This window comes from Lepisosteus oculatus, chromosome 6, assembly GCF_040954835.1.
Source record: "Lepisosteus oculatus isolate fLepOcu1 chromosome 6, fLepOcu1.hap2, whole genome shotgun sequence".
Classification (NCBI taxonomy): domain Eukaryota; kingdom Metazoa; phylum Chordata; class Actinopteri; order Semionotiformes; family Lepisosteidae; genus Lepisosteus; species Lepisosteus oculatus.
Window position 1 is genome coordinate 52,282,728 of NC_090701.1, and position 24,455 is coordinate 52,307,182.

Consider the following 24,455-nt stretch of genomic DNA (forward strand, 5'->3'; position numbering starts at 1 on the left):
GGTGATTTAACTATTGTGCACAGTTGGTAAGATACTCTGGTTAAGAGATTGATCCAAGGAGACTCGAAGCTGTACTGAGATGGGACATCACTTGGAAGGACACAGATACCCTTTCAAGGCACCGTATATCGTACATTGACCTGGATAAGGGCATCGGCCAAGCAAATCAACACGTACACGTACAGACAGATATCGCAGCTCCTTACCTGAGTGTTACAATGATTGCTGACGGCTGCGCACAAGCAGTAATGAGAGTGACGATGAAGAGGAATATGAGGAAGGGGATGAGCGTGTTGCAGGTGCGATCACACTTCCCCGACACAGCATAGCCGTTCTCGTTCAGGTAGGTCTTCACGATGACCAGCTGCAGCTGGCTGCGCTGCCCCGCGGTGGGGGGAGTGATGACCTGCCTGCTCTGCACACAAGCGCAGTCTGTGTAGTTCCTGATCTGCACACAGGGAGAGGAGGGCCACATGAGCTCACAGAGCACAGGCACGTTTTTAATCCACATTATACCCATTTTAACACTGTACCTCAATGATAATTCATTATAAATTAATATTAATAATTGCTTACACTTATATAGCGCTTTTCTGGACTCTCCACTCAAAGCACTTTACAGGTAATGGGGATCCCCTCCACCACCACGCTCACCACACACAAGCTCTCAGTGGGGAGGAGAACATAGTGATGAAGCCAATTCATATTTGGGGATTATTAGGAGGCCAATGAGAAATGTGGCCAGGACACCAGGATAACACCCCTACTCTTTTCAAGAAAAGCCCTGGGATTTTTTTTTTTTTACAGTATAGTGTCCCCATCACTATACTGGGGCATTAGGACCAGCAGCATCCTTAGTTTTTCCCAGGAGGTCTCCCATCCAGGTACTGACCAGGCTCACACCTGCTTAGCTTTAGTGGGGCCAGTTGTTAGTTGCAGGGTGATATGGCTGCTGGCACAATGTCCACATGTCCTTCACAACGGAAATTGTTGTGCTTATACTCTGTCTAGTATTCTTTCTTTGGGATCATCCCATCATCCAGCATATTGACAGAAAGTCATTTGAAATACTAAAAAAAAAACATGAGGAAATCTACATTGAAAAGCTACTTGCACCATCCAAGACCGAGATCCACAATTTCAAGATAAGCGCACAACATAACCAGCACGTTTTTCTGAAATATCAATGTTGCAGTTGCAAAATCTATGAAAAAGGTAAATCTTTAACTTTGAAGTTCATTTCTGGGAATTATTTTTACTTAATGTCTTTTTCATGCTAAATAAAACAGAAGAAAACATCCAAGAGTTTAGTTAAAACAAGACATATGCCTTTATAACATACTAATAGTCATTACTGGTAAAATGAATGGCTAATTCAAATCCTACCCATGCCAACCATGGGAATGACTGCAGATACGTTAAACAAATTAATGATTAGTGTAATTGAACTGATTTATCCCAGTTCTTCAAGTGCTACTGGAGACCTAGAAAACTTGTGGATACAGTAGCAGTCCACAACCACAATTGTTCACTCTGATCCAGCAGATTACATACCCTGTTCAACAAAGAAACATGCATTACCCTTACTAATGATTTGTTTTAATATGAATCCACATCATCCAGGACTACAACACAGTGCTTTCTTTGCATGTTACTCTATAAAAAGCCCCTTATTTTACCTCTGTCAATCAAAAACAGCTATGTATTAAAACGGTCCAGTAGTTTAAAATACCACAGACAGAAATCTGTATGCACTGATGTTCTAACAGCAGACATGGTCTGCTATAGTAGTAGTCCCATAGCTCCGTTTTGAAGTGGGAGTTTTTGGGTGGGAAAGTTAACTCTCGAAGTCCCTGGTCTTTTAGGGACATGGCACATCTGGTTATCTGCTCAGCGAACACCTGTGAACAGTCACATCTGACACAAGACTCTCTAGCTTTCTGGAGTCGAGTTTTCTTTAGCATCTAGGGAAATCCACTGCTACTTAGTGCTTTGAAAGGAAACTGTCATTGCTTCCTGGCGGCTTTGGATCAGTAAATTGGATTCGGAACTTAATCCTGAATTCCTGCCCCCACCGCACACAGCTTTCTGCTCAATGTCAAAACTCAAACAACATTTTGGGTAAGCTGCTTACCTAAAGAAATCTAGCACCGAATTAAAGTAAAAAACATCTGACAGAAAATATATATACATCATCCATCCATTTGTCATGGGGATAAGGCACAACTCCTGTACACAATATGAAAGCAAATAAAATCCATTTAGATTTCATTAGTATTTAGATGATTAGTATTAACCATATACCTCCTGACAAGATGTTTTTTCTTAATAAAGGTATTAAATGCACTACATCAACAACAACAAACAATAGCATTTGAATCCAGATTTCTTTCTAGATACTTCCAGCTGTGCAATAAAATCTCAGGAACAAACCTAGGTGGGTATATAAGGATTTGTTTATTTTGTCCAATCAAGTGATAGAAGACTGGCAGATGAATTTATACACTTTATGGAAGACTACAAGCAGGTTATTTTCTGGTCATTTTTGCTGTACATGTTTTTGCGGTTTTGTTCATTTAAGGGTTTTCAACCAGAGGCAGTACATTACTGTAGTTGTTGCTAACGTTCAAGTACATACTGTAATTTAACACTTCAAATATTTTTTTTTACTTAAAAAACTACATGTAAACAAGTTATGAACTTTCTTTAAAAATCCCAGATTTTGGCCACCAAGAGATGCCACTCTTCCCTATGGGCCAGATTTTCCAATGGATAACTCAGTATGGTGACTGGGGACACCGCTGTAGGACTTGTCACCCTGCGGATGGGACGTTAATCCCTGTTCCCAATTACTTGGTCATTAAAGTTCCCAGGACAGTATTTAAAAGAGTTGGAGTGTTAACACTGGTCTCCTGGCTAAACTGCACTGTGGGCTCAAACAATCAGATCTTCCTAAAGATCCGCCCTTAATTCAACCAGTCTCAATCTCCACCTTACTGGCTATACAGAACGCCTAACACAAGTCACCCAGGTGGGGGCTGCACTTTCATGGAGGATTAACTCCTCTACTGTATTTTTAACCACTTTGCAATCTTTCGCCATCCAGGACTCGGATTCCAACTTCCATCTTCAAGGGAGGGGTTTAAATCCCAGGTGAGACAACTGTACCCTTGAGCAAGATAGTTCAATCGAATTGTCCCAGCAAAGTACCCAGCTGTACAAATGGGTGCAGATGTAAGTCTCTTTGGATAAAGCCTCAGCCAACTAAAATCAATAATCGGTAAACATGAAATATACCATAATACGAAAATATTACATATTACATGAAATGTAATAAGTGACACATTGTATTTACATGATGAAATGCTGATAAACATTTTTTTTCATTCATGAAGAAGAAATCTTGCAGGGTGTGAACCTTGAATGTGGCCAATGCTCTTTTTTTTATTGTTTATCAGTACACAATTCACACGTGGGTCTTTGGGTGACAAACCCTGGCTAGTGTCCACCTCGCTTCTGCAGTCCTTACTTTGCCGAGATTCAGATAGCTCACAGGCTATTTTTTTTTTTGGACACACGGGCATCTCTCCGAAGCCTAGTGTGGGTAATACTCACCCCTGCGCTGTCGTTTCCCACGCCGCTGCACCCAGCCAGGCATGGGTTGAAGTATGTAATCCCATCTGACCCACAGACAGGGGCATACTCATGGATTTTACACCCACAGTTCACGTTGCAGCTGCCTGTCAGGTTTCTGTGCGCCATGGTTAATGTGGGACTAGGAAGAAAGACAGACAGAGAAAGACTGAAACAACAAGCTCTCAAATCCCATGGGAAACACAGGGCTGGCTCAGTCTCCTCTGATAGCGAGGCCAAACCAACAGCTGAATTTGCTGGCATGTGACTCCCCAGCGTGTCCTTTGAAAAGGGAACAGAAATATTAAAGCTGGCACTGAAATTTTCGGACAGTTTTGTACCAGGCACAGGATACTACAGAAGTCTTACGGAAATCTTGTTTCCACAAATTCTATATTTGCTCAAAAGAAAACAGGACTACAGATGAACAAATCCTATGTCACAAGGAGCTGAAAGTCAAAGAATGCAATACCATGAACCTCTCACAAGAACACAGAGTTTGCAAAACCAGAGAAGATCATTACGCTTCAAAAGAGAGGAGGCACTTTGACAGCTTTGTGGATACTTTATTCCAGGTTCTCACAAATCCACTGCACTCTCCCAAGCAGAGAACACCACAACAATAAATTAATAATAATAATAATAATAATAATAATAATTACTATTTTATTAATTTTAAAACAAAATCGCATTGCAGTTATCCCCACAGTAGAACTTTAAAAAATAATCAGAACGAGCTATTTCCGATGACACTCCTGTGATTTAAGGGAAAATGAGACCACCGCTTAAACGCAAAAATACGTAGCAAAGAGAAAACATCTCAGAAAAAGCTTCTTATTAATGATTCAAGGATCTCATTCCTGAAGTATCCTAGGGAATTGCTTCATCAGCATGGCTGGATAACACTCCATACCTGTACAAACTCCTGGGTACAGAGATGTCTCCTGTTTTCTGTGCTAAACCATTTACAAATAAATAGCATAACAGCCTGAGCTCAAGCACTGTGATAAGCAAAACACACAGCAATGCACATCTGAGCCAGACAAAAGTCATCCTTCTATTGTGACAGTAAAAACAAATATCTGACTTAATGAGATATCCAAAAGAAATAATGAATATTACATAAAGTATGTCAAATATAAATGTTGTGACACAAGCCATATAATTCTGCATTTTTACTGTAATTTGATGACCTGGCCTGAGCTGCAGGCACATTACATGAGCATTTAGTGAGACACTTGGCTCAGCTACAAGGCATGACTGGGAAGAATTCCTGGGATGGCAGTTAGGGAGCTTAAAATGTTAGAAGGCACAGTATGCTCACCAAGCTGCTGTGTTTAAAATCACTGGAGACCTATGGGCACATAGTGCACTGACTGGGCAAGCCTCTGAGGAATGCACTTGCTGGGAGCTTCATGAAAACGTGTACACCTGCACCTTCTGCTCAGACTGGATTTGTCTTTTTGTTTTTAATTAAATCGTCGTTTTTTATTCAATTCATTGTTTCTTTCTTGCAGCCACACAAAAATGTGCTCAACAGCCTTTTCGACCCGACCTTTTAATACCGAAAAAACAAAATGTCACTCTCCTTTCACTTTGACAGCTTGATAAGGAACGTGCTATTTCCTCTGCGTGCACATCCCTAACTCTTTGTCCGTTTGTGCCCCTTAGCAAACTGCTGTTTACGTACTGCTGTAGAGGTTGGTAATGGTCACTGCAAAATAATTTATTTAATTTTTGAAAAGACTGTAACACCAGAAATAGTGCGATTTTATGCTATGTATGCACTCTGATGTCACACTATGGGTACTGGCAGAAACCTTAAACACAGGGATGTTCTTTTTCCTCTTGCAGAGGAATCATTTAACTACAGAGAACAGCTTTCTGAACTTGGATGATCTCTACAAACACTTAGAGACAATGAGTGGGCTCAGACTCTGGGTCAACCGATACTGGAAGGCCAGACGAGACTCTGGACTTTGACCTCATTTTAGGAATTGCAAAAGAATTTACCTTAGATGTTCAGGAGAGCAAAACAGCCTTTTGTTATCGATAATGTTTTAGATTCATGGAGCCACCCTATACCCGATTTAACTCACACAATCACACCAAATTATCATAAGCATTTTTGCTTGCTTGTGTCAAGCAGGAGCCAGAAGCATAGGCTGCAAGATGAGACAGACAGCACACAGCTGCACTCTCACTGGACAGGATGTTTTTGTCCGTTGCCGGGACACAGAGAAAGGGGCAGTTTAGACTGACCAATCACATGTAACCTGTTTTTGAGACGTGGCAGGAAACCAGAGCACATGAACACAGGAAAAACATGAAAACTCTGCAAAGACTCCTGGAACTGGAATGGAGCCCTGAGCCCCCAAAACCCCACAGGGCTCACTGTCATACCAGTGCCAACTCTGCGTATAGTTTTTGCGTGAGAAAATTACAGCACAGCCATTGGAAGCATGCATCCTTACCCTGTAGTGTAAGGTATATTGATGCCTCCGAGGTTAATGCTTTCACAGCCCACGATGAACAGTGTGGAAAAGCACAGCAGGGACACACCACTGCATATCATGGCCAGTTTCGCCGACTCTCTTGCACTGAGCTTCAGTTTTTTGATGATGTAGCCTCCGAGTACAATGCCAACGCCGGCACTGGGCACTATGATAACACCTGAGAAAACAAGGGCAAAAATGAAATTAGTCCCATTGATTAAAAATAGAAACTCAGCAATTCAATGCAGTGTGCACTTGGTGTGATTCCTTAGAGAAAAGAGGACATCTGCTAACCCAGTGCCAACTAAGAACACAAGGTTCAGTTTCAGCATGTTCTTGTTTGTAAGTTGCAATACATAAGAGACTGACTGAGATGAACCACAATGTCCACTGGATTTTCAAGTTCCCCATGTGTGTTAGCAAAGCACAAGATTAATGTTATACACATACTGGGGATAATACAAAAATGAGTGGGGGACACATTTTTAAATAAACATACATCATAAATAAACACAGTAGATATGCACAAGGATAGAAACTTTACCCTAAGAGTAGACAGCAGAGCCAAGCATCAGAATGTAGCAAAGGGCTCTGTCAGTTTGCTGCACGTGCTTGCAGAAAAGTACAGCTAATTGACGGGATTTGAAAGTCAAAGTTCACTGCCGGCAATTTCAGGCCTGCGTCTCAATCTGCACCCTGAGGATATTGGACTGCTCTGCACATGGCTGTCCTTACATCCTCAAAGTGCAGCATATAAAAAACAAATCTGCTTACCAATGAAATGTCATTTGTGTTACTATAAGAGGAAGATGACACTTTTAAATGAAACATTTCAGGGAGGACTGTTGAAGCAAAACTGGAATCTTTCAGTACAGTATAGTAACATTATATTTGCAGCAAATTTAGTTTCAGTCAGACGTACATAAGATTGCAAAGCTAGCTGCTCAAATTTGCTCATTTCAGTAAAAATGAGGTCACTATGAATTAAATCTATGAAAACAGTCATAGAAAACTCAAAAGCAACTCAGCGCTTTTAAGAACAAAAAAAATTCTTTTCACTGGGTTTGGCTCCAAAGATCGAAGACTAAGACATACTAATCTGTAACATAACCTTGAGAGTGAACACTAATGAAAGAGCAGGTTTTGTTCTCTTTGCATTCTGAATACAAACATCATAAAAAAATAATACCTACAGAATGTACAGCAAAGCCAGACCAAGTCAAAGTGGATGACACTGTCCTAACTCCAATACAGCTGGTGAAGAATATCAAATAATACTTTCATAGAATTGCTTTTCCTTAAAACTGATACAGTCATGTTAAAAAATGATCTGATCAGAACCATACTGAGAATGTGCTGATAATCCTTGGATATACAGCAAAAACAGATTCATTTAAATAAAGACATCACTGTATCAATTGTACAGTTCACTTGTGCACCCTTATCTAAAAAGCCTGCATTCAGCTTTTTGTCAATAGAGCACATTACAAAATCAGCTGAACATAGGATTGGAAAGAGGCCACATGAGGACAATCAGACTGACACAGCAAATGAAAAGCTCACTGCACTCAAGACAGGCTGGAATGACTGAGTCATTTAAGGCTGGAAAAAAAACCTATGAGGATGATTAATTGATTTAAGATTCTCAAAAGGGCTTAATGAAATCAAATCATTATTTCAAACTAAGAAAAGACCAATCCTAGACAGTATGAACGTTAATCAAGTGCAACTGATTTCAAGGCTAAGAGCAGGAGGCATTTTTTAAAAACAAATAATTATAGGAGTCTTGTCAAATCTGCCAGCTCATGTTTTGTTCAACAGGAGCCACAGTGCTTGTCATGAATCATGAAGGTGCCAACAGCAAACTAAGAAAGACGGACTGAACAGTCTCATCTCATCTGTAATCTTTTTCTTGATATGGTAAAAATGTCTGACTGCAAGCATATTCACATTTATTATTTTTTTCAGGATAACTTGACCTTGTTTTAGAAAACCAATACCCTATATACAATAACTATTCACAAAAATGTTCTTAATAAAACACGGGATTATGAATCCTTTTCCATACTATAAATGGGTAATTCAATAAAAATCTACATACTGTATAGAACCCATTCAGCACTGACATTAGGAATCTCCATCTTTAAGATACTGCTTTTTTTAAAGTTTCAGTAAGCATGCATTCCATATATCACCATCCCTGAAGAGCATCCCTGAAGAGCAGCATCTGTATTATTTATTACTTATGGATTTCTAACATGCATGCAGTGTGTGTTGTCTTGTGAACTTCACAGTTCACAGGACCATTCTTTTTCAAATTTAACAGTCTTACCCTGTGCACACATGCTGAATGTTATTGAATCTGCAGAGTGTAGAAGACTGGGGGGAAAAAATACCACTTTTTGCCACAGTTTATACCTGAACCTCTTCCTTTCCTGACAAATACATTGGGGAAAAAAAAGCCTAAAGTATTTCTTCTTTTGAAAAAATGGCCATACCAGGGATGATGTAGGTACAGGAAATGTGAAATAGATTCATTTCACTCTTTTATCCTCATAAACCAACCGAAGTTCCAGGGTCATTATGTCCAGAATTGGACATAATCTAATGTAGTCAGGAAAATGATGCAGATAGTCTAAGAATCTAAGAAGATGTATACAATATATTAAGTAAGAGTAATTCTAACCATGCATGTAGTACTCCCCATACAGAGATGTCCATCCAGCATGGATGAGATGTGGGGGCTGTGCAGTGGCTCTGTGGCTAAGGATCCGGGCCGGAAGGTTGCCGGTTCGTATCCCGTTCCTTTGGGCCCCTGAGCAAGGCCCTTAACCCCAGCTGCTCCAGGGGCGCCGTATAACTGGCTGACCCTGCGCTCTGACCCCAAGCTTCTCTCCCCATCTGTGTGTCTCATGGAGAGCAAGCTGGGGTATACGAACAGACAAACTCCTAATACAAGAAATTGTATATGGCCAATAGAGTGATTATATCTTATCTACATGATGTAGCTGTCGAACCAGAACACCAGGAGCTCTCATTACTACTGACAGGCCCCAGGAGGGAAACAAATTGCAAAAAAAATAAACATTGCAATCACCAGGAAACTCTCCATAGGGTCACTGGGACAGAGGCCAAGCAACTGCAGCACTATTGTACTGCTAAGAAAGCTCAGCTGGCATATTTTAAAAAATATTTTCTTTGTTCCTGACACAAAAACAAAGTATCCATATGTTCAATATTTACAAGATCACACATGCAAATCCTTTTGTGCATTTAATTCAAAAACTATAAGCAAGAACAGACAATATGCCTGTGATGCTGTGGACTGAAAAATGCCACAATAATCAAAATAAAGGCAAAATGAGTTTTACAGGGACACACAAAACAAAACAAAACAAAAAATAAACATGAAAAAAGCAAAAAGAGTTCATGGTGAGTTCATTCATAATCCAACAGCCAAAAAATCATTGGCTTTAAAATTCAGGGTACAAATTTAAAGAGTGGAAAATACTGTACTGTTATTGCACAAGCATTAACTAAATGAATGGCTTTATCTATTCAAAATATTACAAACTAAGGTAATCTGGATGCTAACTCATAACTAATGTTAAAGGGGAAATTCAGTCCAAACCAAAAATCAAACCAAACGGCAGTTCATGCCTATGGGGTCACTGCGTCACAATCGTCCGATTGACTGCATTGCATTGAAACCAAAACACCTCCATAACACCAGTCATCGTAAACATCAACCTGCAGCCTGCTGAGCAAGAAAAGATGCTTCCTACTAGTACAAGCTATTGTTGTTTCCCTCGACAAAAACAGATGTGCCCATGAACACTGCAATGGGGTGAAGTGAATGAGTATGTCATTACCACACCTTCCTGCAGTTACTAACAAAAGGCATCTTCCCCTTTCCCCTGTCTCAGGAGGCTGCACTGAGAGCACTGGCAGAGAGGTTTTCAAGCCTCCGATTACTATACAGTGACCTTATACTGCAAGTTCCAGGCAGAAGTTTAGTACAAGCCTTTTACACCAAAATCAAGATTTTTGTTTTGGACCTTCATGAAGCAACAAGTTTACAAGAGGGCCAGAAAAATGTTATTGGCGGTCATCTCACTGCATTTTTTTCAATTTCACAGCCCCGTCCGCTGAGTTTGTCAGCCGGCGTCCTTCTGATAGAGCTAGCATGATTACATCATCTAGAGAAGAACTCATGACGCACAGCTCACAGTCCTGAACGCGGCGAAGGCCTTCGTACAAATACAAACTGCTTTTGAGAGGGAAGGGGCTGCCCTCACCCTCTACGCAAATCACTTGATTAAATGTCTGACAGAGGTTTTACAAAATACCCATTTCTCTTAGCTTGGATTTGGATATATTATCTTCGATAGAGATTTTTTTATAGAGTAAATAATAAGTGACAAGATCCAGTATTAGTTCATTTTGGTATCAACTGTCAGTTCAGGACGACACCAAGATTACATGCTTCATTTGTCTTTACTTCACTTGACTGAGGGGCAGCGGGTAATGGCTTCTTTTTGGGTGGAACCTTACTTATGTTCCAGTTACAGTGGGAGCCATCCCTGTGAATCAGGCCAAAGGACCAGGCTGCGAGGCCAGAGACAGGGATAATGAAGGGAATGAAAGTCCTGCTTTTGTAGATGGTCAAAATCCCAACAAGTAGAGGCTTCACTTCCCCCACTAAATATAAATTTCAAACACATATTCAAGACAGAGACGGTGTTTTCTTTCTGCAGCACATGGTCTGGATTCACAAAACCTTTACACAACACCACAATAAAGCCCTCTGGAAAACAAAGGAAGGGTTTTTACTCGATCAATATGTACACGAGGAGAACCATTCTACCAGCACCGAGACCCCTTGCTTGTTTGCAATTGCTGCGATGGCGATGTCTTACCAGTGTAAATGCTTGCATTGGATGCTGGAATGCCAAACTGAGACTCGATGAACTTGGGAATGAAGGTTATAAAGGCAGTGACGATGGCACTCTCTGCTGTGTATGACAAGCTCACAAATAGGAATGTCATATTGCTTAAGATCCTGACAGCAGCTCTGGGTAGGTCTGACAAGAGAACAGAAAACAGCCACAGATGAGCAGAAGCCAGGGACCATGAGGAGATTCCTATACATTGACAGAGCACAACAAATAAATATCCTGTCAGGTGACGGTAATCTACAGGTATTGTGTGGATACTGTACTCACCACCTCTCCATCTGAACACATGTTTTTAAAATTAATCACCCTTAATAACTCGGCCCCATGTACTTCTGGCTTGAAGAAAACCATTAATATGTCAGTGAACATGAATAAAAGAACTTCATGCTTGTTATTGTCTAGGGCATAGACCTAAGAAAAATTATTTTGGAGGAGTCACATGATGTAGTTTCTGAATACACTGCAGAACTGAAATTAGCAAAAGACAATGTGAGAATTGGACTTGTTATACTACAATGCTTTAACAGAATAAGAGTTGATAAAATACAGAAAACAGATCTAAAATACCCAACTGTGTTGATGACATTTACAAAAACATTTGTTGTTGATTTTTTAGTCACATTATCTTAGAAAAAAATTATTTGGAAATTATTCCAAATCCATCAACAAAATACATTTTCTAAAATCATTTGGGTCAAACCAACGGTTTAATGGGTAACCATAAAATAGCATAGTTCTACTATAACTCTAGTTAACATAACACTACCATCACAATATGAACAGACAGGTTTTGCTTTCATTATCTTCTGAACCCTTATAGACACTACAGAAAATCTAAGGAATGTGCAGTGTTTTACCGTATAGGGTGCCCTTACTGACCAGAAAAACTGAAGCAGCTGACTTTACTTTCTACTATCCTGAAATAATATGCTGAGAAAGAATGAGCCTAACTCCACTTGTTGTAGGCTCCCTTCTTGTAGCATTCACTGAGTCTTTTGTATTATTCCACCTATTACATTATCCATATTACATTTGGTACCATGCAATTCTTACCTTGAGTGAAACCGTCCCTCTTTAGTTATTGTCTTTTACCACATTCCCCTGAAAGGGTTTCTGACAATTGCCCTTATGAGGCTGTTACTAGGCAACAGGCAAACTCCAGTGAGGTCATGTCTGAATCAGTAAAAAGCCACATTCACTCAAGTAAAAAAAAAACATTGTTCAATCTGTTTACTGGGAGATATTATTGACAGGTGTAAAACAGTTTTATTAAACTAAAAGCCAAAAGAATCAAAGTGACACTTCTGAGTACTGATGGCTCCCTTAATACCCATAGATTTTGTAAATGAAAATAATTTTAAAAACTGCTTCATGTCTTTATTAAAGTGTGTGATCAAACTGCATTTTAATTAAAGCCTATACCCATAATAACATATTAAAACAAACTTTGAACTGAGACAAACCGAGTCAGCTCATTTTGAATGACTGGATTGAACGTTGTAGAATCCCTATAATTCCTCATAATCAGACTTTAATTTGCTCCAGAATGTTTAACTTAGACTAGTTTATACTGAAACCCTGTAATTCAAAGAAAGCTTTCAGGACAGCTTTGACAAAAAAAGGATTACATGTTAATTTGGGTACTAATTAGTGGTGGGGGTTATTTATTAAGTCTTTAAATTTAATTATATTGGATATTTTGAAGTTTAATCTTATTCAGCATGAGATGTGAACAATAAGGCTATAATTGGGTCACAGAAATTTTGTGCAGTCTTTTGTTAAGTTAATTTTCTTAAATGCACTTGGGATTTAGCTGCTACAGAAACTATAGACTGTTTAAGTAATTAAACCTTGTTATGGGTCAAAGACCCATCTATAACATCTGTCAGTTAAGAACGAGTTGTGGTTTAAAATAAAATGATAATTTATCATTTAGCCAGCAATCATTTTCCAAAAAAAGAATCTATACACTACATATACTTACACAGCCATTATAACTAATATGGAGCTACTGGTTCCTAAATATGCTACTATGATCTGGTACCAGTTATTTTAAATCCAAAACCTCTTGATATACTACAGCTCTGTCCAGTCTCTGGGGGTGCTGTGTGATATTCACATGGATGGAGAGTGTTCAACAGAGGCCAGATATTGGATTTAAGCAGAGCAGTTTTCCTCAAGCCATTTTCTCGATGGACACTGACCGATACTGAAATCTACTCAGTCACCCTGTTAATTTGCATTTTAACAAACATCATTATTTAACAGGGCTTAAAAAAAACCTTGTACTCCAAAACTACTTATGGGCAGAGTGTATATTTAAAGTTGCAAATAACCCCTGGCAGACTGCTTACTTGGCAAGTGAATGGGAAAAACAACTAGTAAAGAGCTTATTAAAAATAATAGCTGAAAGTAAGTAGGAAACAATTACAGTTTACTTCAGTTGGAAAAACATGGTTTACATGTTAAGATGTATTAAATCATTTAACTGATATACAATACTTCAGTAGGCAAGCTGTAGTACAGTACACACAACATATTTATATGGGCACAACTAATGACAAGTTTCATATCACCAATACAGAAAATCGGGAGTACATTCCAGTCAGCATTTTAGGAATGGCCATCTTATTGGCTTCCCAGCATTTTGCAATGGAATTGTACAACCTTCTTCAGAAGGAATCCAAACACGTTTCTCATTCACTTTTGTTCTGGTTTTATTCTACAATATATTTCTTACTTTATTATGATACAATGTTACAGTACTTTTTGGTTTCATTAACTATCATGGGGTTTTTTTCCCTCTCTCCTCAGAAGTAGGAAATCCTCATTTTCAAATCCTAGTTTCAATTTAAACAAAAAACATACAGTAATCTGCTTTGAATCTAGCATAGCATTTCTCAACTCAGATCTGAGAAAGATAATGTTTGTATCTTTTCCTTTCCAGAAGAAAATGGCATCGGAAACATTTATATTTTTGTATTTTTTATTACATTGTTTAGGACATTTATTTGTTTTATTGTAATTATATTTTGTGTTATTACAACATAAGAAAATAAGTGAACTGATAAATGTTCTACCCTTTGGAAATGGTACCATTTGCAAATTAATTGCTGCACTGTTTTTAGATATTTCATGTAGGAATTTAATTTTGGAGGGTGGGGTTAGTAAATGAATGTTTGCTTTAATTTCCTTGACATTACACCAGTTGTGAGATTTCAAGGGACACTAACACTTTGACTAAATTCTCTAGGCATGTGTGTCTGATTAACAGTTCCACAGGTGTGTTGGCAAAACAGCAGGTACATTGCATTTAATACAGCATAACTGAACTCAGCACTGCTGGGGCCCTGGGTTCTACTCCTGGGGTGCTATCTGGGTGGAGTTTGTATGTTCTCTCCAGGTTTTTATGGGTTTCCTTCAGGGGCTGCAGTTAGCTCCCACAGTTTAAAGACATACTGGTTGGTTAATCGGCTTCTGAGAAAAAGGCCCTGATGGCAAGAGTAGACGTGTCTGTGATGGACTGGCATCCCGCCCGGGGTGTGCCCTGCCTTGCGCCCATGGCTTCCGCTTCCCCTGCAACCCCGCATTGGATAAAGTGGTCAAAGAATGGATGGATGTGTAACTGAACTCTTTACACTGAGAAACGCCACAAAACTAAGTGCAGGTCAAATGTAGCAAATGACTGCGTATTTATTTACATCTAATCTCGAGGCGGGTCATTAGAAATGACGATCTAGTCAAACCTTACTCTTTGTGCACCGTACATCCTGTTTTATTTTTGTATATTCCGCATTATTACGCTGTACTGCGCTGTGTTGATTGTGCCTGGCTGCTGTTGAGCTGCAATTTCCCTCACAGGATTAATAAAGTATCTATCTATCTCTATCTATCACAGGCAGAAACGAATGTCCACCACCAGGTCAAGAGTTTTCCCGTTTGTCTCGCACAAAGTCCTTTCTCACTCCCCAGGAAGCGGCTAGTTAAAACCATGACGAGCCCCGCTGCCTACCTTTGATATCTTTCCCAAAGCCCATGGAGGAGGTGACCGTCTGACCCTTGCTGCTGGATTTCTCCTTCATGACATCGTCGTCACTGGAGATGTCATCCGTGCTCATTTTCTTCTTCTTCTTCTTCCTCCTGTGCCGAGGAGGCAGTTTCTTGGGGAAGGTGAACATGGGGAAGATCACCAGGAGCATGGCCATGGCACAGAGCAGGAAGCCGCTCCACCTGTGGGTGGACACACACACAAACGTAGACACAGGGTATGACAGGCCACAGAGCAGAGCAGGAACAAGAGTCTCACCCGTGCGCTTCCGTCTTAAACACTCATCTGTGGGATTCTTGGGCTTGTAATAACATCAATATAGTGCACACAATATACACACTACTACATATTTTGAATTCATGCAAGGCTTTAATTATGCTGGCTATGTTTTGGTCATTTAACTGATTAACACTTACAGCGTAACACATTATTAATCATTACAAGTAGTTAGTTATGGACACACTCTGGCTTTTTTTTCCCTCTCTGTTCCTCAGAGATTATTGGATCTTGAAATATTCATAGCTTGAAAGCAACACAGGGTTAAACGTTTGAATCATTATGAGAGAGAGACACAGTTCTCTACGCCTCCCAGTCAAGTCTGTGCAACGGCGTCCTTTTCCAACTGCGTTTCTTCCCACCCACACAGACGCATTTACTGCTGCTAAGAGCCTGCACACAAAATACTTTTTTTCTCTCCCCTATTAAGAACACAAATTCTGTTTCTCTTTCCAGCCTTGAGAATTTGGTGTCAGTGTGTCAAACAACACGGCAGGTCTATGGCTCTCATACCAGCACCAGTGTGGGAGTTGGGAAGACGTGTGTGCATCCTGTGAGATGTCCTCAGTTGAAGTCTCCACCATTTTTCACACTGTGAAACCCACAGCATGTACAGTGGACTCAGCATTTAACTAATGCAGCTCTGAATGCTCTCATTGCAAGCCACAGGGACCAGTACAGCTCAAAGCCTCTTAATCCCACTGACACGTCACTATTTTGGCTACAGCTGACTAATGGCCCAGCGCAGAGTGGGAACCGCAATGTCCAAAATGGGGGATCCACGTTTCACTCCAGAGAAGGGGCTTGACTAGCTGTGCCACTTGGAAACCATCCTGAAAACACTCATGTTTTGTCTTACCAGTTGCCGACAAAGCGTGGGTCACTTTGATCGATGTTGACGATGGTTTTTGGGTCAACGTAGAACCCAATCAGGACTCCTCCTAGCAGGTAGCCTGCTGCCGGACCAAGAGCCCCCATGACATACATGATTGCTGAAAAACAGATAACCCCCACCCATCAGAGATGTGGCCACAAACATCATTAAAAAAAAATCAGCACAAATGTTGTGCGTATTTTAATATCACATCAAACAAGATAAATTGAACATCCATTCTCAGATCAAGGATAAGATTACGAGAAGATAAATGAACACGCCAAAAAAAGCTTAGAATCTTAATAGGTTTGTTGCTTAAGTCAGTTTATCTCAGCAAATGTATTTTTAAAAAGCCCTTCCAATCTCAAAGAACAGAGGAAGCATCGCAGAAAGGTGAAAAAAATTAGAAATAAAAAAACATTCTCCCTGCATCTTTGTCAACTGAACACATTTGGGCTTCACAGAAAATGAGGCACACACAGTAAAGCTGCAAATGAAACATGAGCAAGATAAAGAGAACACGAGGGCAAGAAAACAAAACCATTTCCTACAACTGTCTTACTGTTGTGACCCTTGAGAACAGCAGGTTTATTTATTTTTTTACTAGGTCATTGGTTAGAAACAAGTCCATTGTTGACAGCACAGGTTCGTATTCTGGTCCTTTTCCTCAGATCTCATTCAGTGGACAGTTACTCCATACAAGCAGTGTGTGCGGAGGCTTTCAACACCAGCCTACTGCAGCCGATACCTTCTGTATCAAATGAAGAAGAGCTTAAGAGCATTCAGACACCATGCTGCTTAATTAAATCCTAATGCGGGATATGCAGCTCTAAAATTGACTGCTGGCTTTTGTTTCTTCTTCTTTGTCCATTGGTAAAAAAAAGAGGTTTCAAAGCGAACCCAGAGCACGCTGTGAAAGGTGTGTGCTCACTCAGTTCTCATCCCTCTGTTGCCACATGCACAGAAGCTTGAAGATTATCCCTAATCTCCCCACTGAGGGAATCCCTCTTTCCGGCAGTTTGTTATGCGACGCAGAGATAAACTGAAGGAAAGGGGGATAATAGGTCTACGTTTTTTGTACATCATTCTTTAAAACTTTTTAACGAGAAAAGGATTTACAAATACACACAGTACAAAGTAAAATCATTTACAGCTCTCATCGTTCATTTTTTTTTTAAATCTAACTCTTTACATTATGCCACTGTGGTTGGGAGGTTACATCTAGAAATATAATCAGCAAAAACAACAAATAACCAACAATCTTGACAAAACCCTCTTTGACAGAACAAAATCAGGCCTCAATGGGGCCACATGTGTACGTCATTCTTAAAGCATTCTTTGAAGAAAACCCAACTGAAGGTAACACTCTCCTCCACATTCATCTGACTTCTAGGCAGTGCTACATACATTTTCTTTGCTATGATGCAATACATCCTTATGATACCTGCTATGTCATACTAAACTGCAGTATTCTACATTTTCAGCGATAGTAACTAAAGAAAGTGAAATCAGTACCATTAAAAGTCCTACTGCTACCAGTAATGTTCCATTATAAGTGTAAAAATTTGTAAGAGCAACAGCAGCTCAGATGGTGCTTTTCACCACAATCAGAGTCACAAAATGCTGAATAAAGTCTCAGGCAAACCAGCACACACAGTCAAGACCAGCTGCTCTGCTATGGAGCACAGTTTTAAATACAATTGAAGTAGGGACACTTCATGAAGGCCACATTTCATAAAAGACAAAGGCATAAGGGTTAGGAAAACTGACAATTATATATCTAATTTTTTTTTACAGAGACAAAGTCATATAAGTAAATGTAGTACTGGGCGATAATTCAATAACGATAATTATCGCAATATAATTTTCCTCGATATAATTTTAACAAAAGTTCAGATATGTTTATGTTTTGCGCGAGTGCGCGTGCGTGTTGCAGACCAGCCAGGTAACGTGGTGTTGTTCACCCGCACGGTGGTGGCTGAGTGGAGAAATGAGCGACACTGAAGCAAATGTAGTTCTGCCAACGACCAGCTCGAAGGACGATGACATCGTCGACAGAAAAGGTCATTTGGCTTTTTACCATCAGACATAAAACAGAGCACTTCAAACTTTGCAGTCTGTCTGAGCCATCTTCTATGTGTGTTTTATCGCACTGCAGTATTTAATTTTTCTATTAAGATATTTATTTTGTAAATTTAATTCATGCATATTTTGACATAAAAAAGACTTGAACATTCTCTGCCTCAGATTTGTTTAATGTTTCTGCTGTTTGGCAAGTGTTTGTGGTGTTCTTAAAACAACGAGTTGCCTTTAAACTTGAAAGAAATAATGATTTGACATTTATCGTGATAATTATCGATATCGACCGATATGAAAACCTTTATCGTGATAATGTTTTTGGCCATATCGCCCAGCCCTAAGTAAATGAGGATTTAACATTTATTCATGACCAAAATCAGACCATCAATAACCAAGAGAGGGCCAACTATTAATTGATCTAAAGAGCTTGCCAGTCTTTTCATGAAACACACCCAGATATCAGCCCCAGTATCAGCTTCAAAAATACTTTTGAATTATGCTCCGATAATGGTGAAAAACACATTAAACACATTCTGCTCGCAAAACCCTTATGGAGTCTTTAAGCAATCAGGCTTGCTCTCATCACAGCTTGCCCACTTAGTCTAGAAGTTGTAAATCCTGTGTCAAACATAAACACCAAGGTCAAGGGCTTACAATATGTGAGATAGAAAGGACTGTGGCCTGTATAGTACAATATAGTACTGAACCTCACTGTTCAGTACATAGTGAGGTGACAATAAAAAAAAAACCTAAGAGCCAACATTCATTTTGTCAGGTAGGTAAGTACCATGCACATAAGCCTTCCAAGGACCAGTTTTGCTGTATTGTGATGTCAGTTTACAAGAAGCATCAGCATAATACATTATTAAACAGAATCATCTGGTGCTGGAGCACTGCACTGTGTTGAAGAAAGCCCAGCTGCATTCAGGAGTGACAGTCCTAAGATCCCTCTAATTATCTGGTCTACAGTTACAGTAAAAATCACACCCACAAAAAAAAGAACACTTAAACCAAATTTGTGATTCAGGCAGATCAAAACTGCACATGCCTGTACTTCAATTTCTTTGACTTTTCCAATGTCTAATGCATCTCACAGCACAACAAGACAAAGGACAGCTGCTGCCTGGTGTTCTGCTAATGAGGTGCAAGCTGTCGTTGATTAATAAGGAGATCATTATCATTATTATGTTAGCTAATGTGAGAAATGTACCAAAACAAAACACCTTGGCAGTGAAAGCATCCAGTTTAACTGGTATATTCAATGGACTAAATATTGAGTCCATACATTTTTCATTTGAAGGATAATTTTATGAAGGTCAAAAAGAAAAAAAAAAGCTTTTACAAAAGACAACAAAAGTGTTATCCTGCAGAATCATTCCAGGGGCAGCTCTGAATTCAATGCAATGCAGTAAGAAGAAGAATTACATCCTAGATACCTACAGAAACACAACATCAAACAAATCAAACAATAGGCACCATTTCTGAGTGTCACTGCTTAGCAATAGTTGCAGCAGTCCTGATATTAACTCTGGAATTAAGTTATAAGAATCCTCACAAAAGCACAATGTAGAGAAAAGGCTTTATGATGTAATATTCAGTAGTTCCTTCATTAGGGCATGTAGTGGCCTGCTTTGGTATAAATGAAGTAGAAATTAAAACTCTGTAATTACAGCCTTATCTACATTAAGTCTTTAAATTAGGAAAATGTTCTTATTCTTCACCATTACACCATATAATACACAACAGACAAACACCAGTAAAGGCTTTTGTAGCCAAAGCAGCAAACCTGCTCAAATTAACGGAAGTGGAGATGAGCAGGTCTTCTCTGTTCTAGAAGGCAAGTTGGTTTTTAGCAGCTAAATAGATGTGAGGATCTAAACCCTTTTTTTTACCATCAAGAGGCATTAATACCAGTTTCAATGACAGGCTAGACAGCTTGTTCCGGTTCCCAGAAACCTTAGTGTCAAGATGCGGCTCCTGTTCTCACTTGCAAATGCATCTCCTCTTGGTTTCTATTTGGGTCCTCTGGTTCATGTTTCACTGTTGATTCTATTAGAGGATTTTGTATGCCTGAATCAGGTTTGCACATCGTCTTTTCTATTCAACACTAAGACGCTCCAGGTTTTGAGACTGCATCTGTATCTGAATAGGAAATTACTTCGGAATCTGGAAAGATAACTTACCCCTTTCTGTGAATGATACCAGATTCCAAGGTCTTACTAATGCAACACGCACTTTTTACATAACCTCTCAATTTAATTTCAATGGTTTATATATATATGGTATATCCTACCATTTTATTCACTTTTTTACTGTCCCACACTGGTTACATATTAAAGCGTGCAGCACTGTAAACATACACAAGTCCTTACAAATTCAAGATGCGAGACTGCGTATACAGTATATTTTGAAAGGTTCCTTTGTCCTCTGAGTGGCATGTGCAGAACACTACCTTGCAATTTTCACCTCTTCACAACCTGATGGGAGAGTGTTTTCTTCCAGAGCATTTTGGGATGTCACTGCAATATTCCATTAGCTTAACAGGAGCACATCAATCTCAATATATATGTAAATAAAGGCGTACTTGACAAACAGCACACTAAGGTTGAGCCAGCACCATTTTGTTTGATGGGAGAAAAAGTCGTCACTTTTTTGAGTTATTATTTCTGTGTTGTAATTAAATAAAACCACAATCTTGCCAGCCAAAGCATACTTTGGATCAACACTGGTCCAGTGGACAAAATCATGTTTATCTGTGCTGCTTGGTACTGGACCATGCTCAACATGCTATCAGGGATCAGGACTAATATGGTTTAAGTGTTGTAGTCTTACACGATTCATTTTCACAAAAGACAAAACAAATGGCTTGTTCCTGTTCAGTGAACCAATATTATTCTGCAAAGTGCATAAAACTCTGAAAAGTAACACTTACAAGACACTGATGAATTGAATTCTGAATAATTGGAGTGAAGGCTTTATGTAGAACATCACTCCTTTAGCTTTAAACTTAAAAATAACATTTTGGATTTCCAACTGAGCTAAAAATTCTCAGCAGGCAAAAGAGAGAGCAGTGAAAATTCTGCAGTCTAGCGCAGGATTTCCAGAGGGTACAGTGACTAAGCTGGCAGGGAACAAGTCTTCAAACACAAAGCATAAGTCAACTAGACAATGACAATGAGAAGCAGGGGAGAGAGAGGAGCGGGAGAGCGACTGCAGGCTCGCCAGCAGCCATATCGCTGGGCAACTCACAACTGAAACTAAGCAGGTGTGAGCCTGGTCAGTACCTGGATAGGAGACCTCCTGGGAAAACTAAGGTTGCTGCTGGAAGAGGTGTTAGTGGGGCCAGCAGGGGGCGCTCACCCTGTGGTCTGTGTGGGTCCTAATGCCCCAGTATAGTGACAGGGACACTATACTGTAAACAGGCGCTGTCCTTCAGATGAGACGTAAAACCGGGGTCCTGACTCTCTGTGGTCATTAAAAATCCCAGGGCGTTTCTCGAAAAGAGTAGGGGTGTTACCCCGGTGTCCTGGCCAAATTTACCATTGGCCCTTACCAATCATGGCCTCCTAATAATCCCCATCTCTGAATTGGCTTAATTACTCTGCTCTCCTCCCCACTGATAGCTGATGTGTGGTGAGCGTTCTGGCGCACTATGGCTGCCATCGCATCATCCAGGTAGGGCTGCACACTGGAGGTGGTGGAGGGGATCCCCATTACCTGTAAAGTGCTCTGAGTGGAGTGTCCAGAAAAGCGCTATATAAGTTTAAGCAATTATTATTTTTATTATTATTATTATTATTATTATTAATGACACTAACCATGTCTAAAATCCAACAGACAGCTCAAACAATTCTAACAGGTAAACTTCCTAGCCTGATGATGACAATGACAACGAAGGAGCAGTAGTTGTAGTGTTTTGAATCTTCCTTATGCGTTATCTTCCTGTTCATATTTTAAATTTATTTTTTTAAATTACACACAAAAAGCCCATAATATTCAGGTAAAAAGTTCAGAACCTTTCCATCCGTAAACATCTTTTCTATATATTATAACCTGAAGGCCAGTTACTCAGACTGATACACTTACCACAAAGTAAAAAAAATAAAGATCAGCTAGGTGTAAAAATTCTCAGTTTACTGAATTATATAACTATACTGCCAACATAAATTTAGCATTTTTACTACAATTTAGACAAGATAAGGAATGACCTTGGTGCACTACATTCTGCGTTCATATACGTAACACAGGATGCAAAGAGAGTGACAATACATTAGATTTTTAAATGAGTAAATCCCGTTGTTTCTGGGCGGCAGCTGTGCTGGCATTAACAGCCTGAAATACAGTCTGCCTAGGTGCCAACAGAGGTGTTAACCTCTCTACCACAACAAGACTATCACCCTACAGCACAACACACAACCTTTTCCAATTTCTCCGTTCAGACCATAAACTATAAAGCGCTTAACAACAAGCTTCACTTTATAATTTTTTAGCTCATAAATGGTTAAGAGTGAGTTGTTTGCTGTGGTGCAGAATAAAAGCCACCCTTTCAGCTGAGGGAGGACTGACTACATCTTGAGATCCCTGCAGAGAAGGGATGAGTCCAGATGCTGTGATGTCTCAACTCTACAGCTAATTAAGAACAAGACCCACTTAAGCAACGCCTGAGAGGCCAGGCTTGGTGACTTTAAGATTTCACAAGAGTGCCTAGATTGCTGGTGGGCAAATTACAGGAAAACTTCTACCCACAAAACCACATTTGGAGACAATATGGACTAAAAAGTTGAAAAATAAACCTTGTTATGTTACACACAAAAATACTCCACACGTGTAACTAATAAAAAAAGCCAGTTTTGAAAACAAATTATGTCTAAAAAGACATGAACAGAGACGACTATAAGGGGACCCAATTAAGCTACTCAAAGTCCTCAAAATCATTGACGAAACCGTACCAATGGAATTCTTTCAGAATAAGAGAAAAATACAAGTGGAGACGACGTGAAAGTGTATTTAAAACGGAGAAACGGGAGGTAGTTCTTCCTTACCCAAAGGGCTGTGGCAGCACAGAACACTCTATGTTGTCGTGTTGTTGAGGCTGATACCCTGGCTTGTTTCAAGAAACAGCGGGACAAGACCTCAACTACTAACTGCTCCACAGTAGTAAATGGGTTAGCTGGACCTAGGCCTGTTCTTGTTAGCAATCTTTCTTAAATTCTGAATTATAAGGTGTCCTTAGAAAAAAATCGAATCTATACAATTTTATCTGGTGAAAGATGCAGTAAAACCTGATGCAAGCAAAGGCAATAACTCGTTGATCGAAGACATTACTATAACTTGGCTGGTAACTGAAACAAAAGGCTTTAAAGGCAAAGCAAAATAATCTAGATTAACTTCCTTTGGTCAACACACCTAAACCACAAAGGGTTGTAGCCATTAGCAGTACCAAAAAGGTTTTAAAGTCTGGAAGCAATCCAGGTCACCATTCAGTTTTTGACACTACACTGCTTTGCTTGACAGAATTGGGCCCAGCCTAAGGATGCACGCTATGATGCTGTGCCCATTTATTCACCGCGCCACTGTTTTACAAATCAAAGACAGCAATTCTTCCAGTTTGAACTAACTTCACACAAAATACAGAACATCCAGAGACAATATAATTACAACAGGCGGAGAGAGCCATCAAGGTTAAGCCACAAGGAGAGACAAGAACGTGCTTCTGGCCGCGCACTTCGTTCACTCCTCTCGAATCACATCTGTTGCCAAGCACGTAAATTTAGAAACTGAAACGTCAGAGCATAGATGCGCCATCACACACATTAATTAACATCGCTTGGCAAAAAGAAGAATGCAGATGGCATGAAGACAATTATTTTTGTGATTTATGAGAAGAGCAGCACACCGTCTTGATGACCTTCAACAGCTGCCATGCTTGTGTATAACTGGGCAATCGAGCAAGGCACACAAATATTCTTGATCGCACCAGTATATCTCCAAATTGAAAGACATGGTAGTAGAAAACCTACAGTAGCTGATATGAGTCACCTTGGGTACATAGCTTATGCTACTAAGCACAAGGTCTAATGGGACAAGATGTT

General features: G+C 39.7%; 1 protein-coding gene across 8 annotated transcripts in view; it reads right to left on the reverse strand.

The window, feature by feature from the left end:
• Window positions 1–24,455, reverse strand: part of slco5a1 (solute carrier organic anion transporter family member 5A1) — a 59,915-nt gene that overhangs the window by 8,678 nt on the left and 26,782 nt on the right. For all 8 annotated transcript variants that reach the window (XM_015353719.2, XM_015353718.2, XM_006633990.3 and 5 more), the window contains 6 exons: window positions 16,270–16,402; window positions 15,099–15,316; window positions 11,048–11,212; window positions 6,108–6,306; window positions 3,616–3,775; window positions 207–448 (listed from right to left, as the gene is read on the reverse strand). In XM_015353719.2, the coding sequence (XP_015209205.2) occupies window positions 207–448; window positions 3,616–3,775; window positions 6,108–6,306; window positions 11,048–11,212; window positions 15,099–15,316; window positions 16,270–16,402 (1,117 nt within the window). The remainder of the gene's footprint in view (window positions 1–206; window positions 449–3,615; window positions 3,776–6,107; window positions 6,307–11,047; window positions 11,213–15,098; window positions 15,317–16,269; window positions 16,403–24,455) is intronic.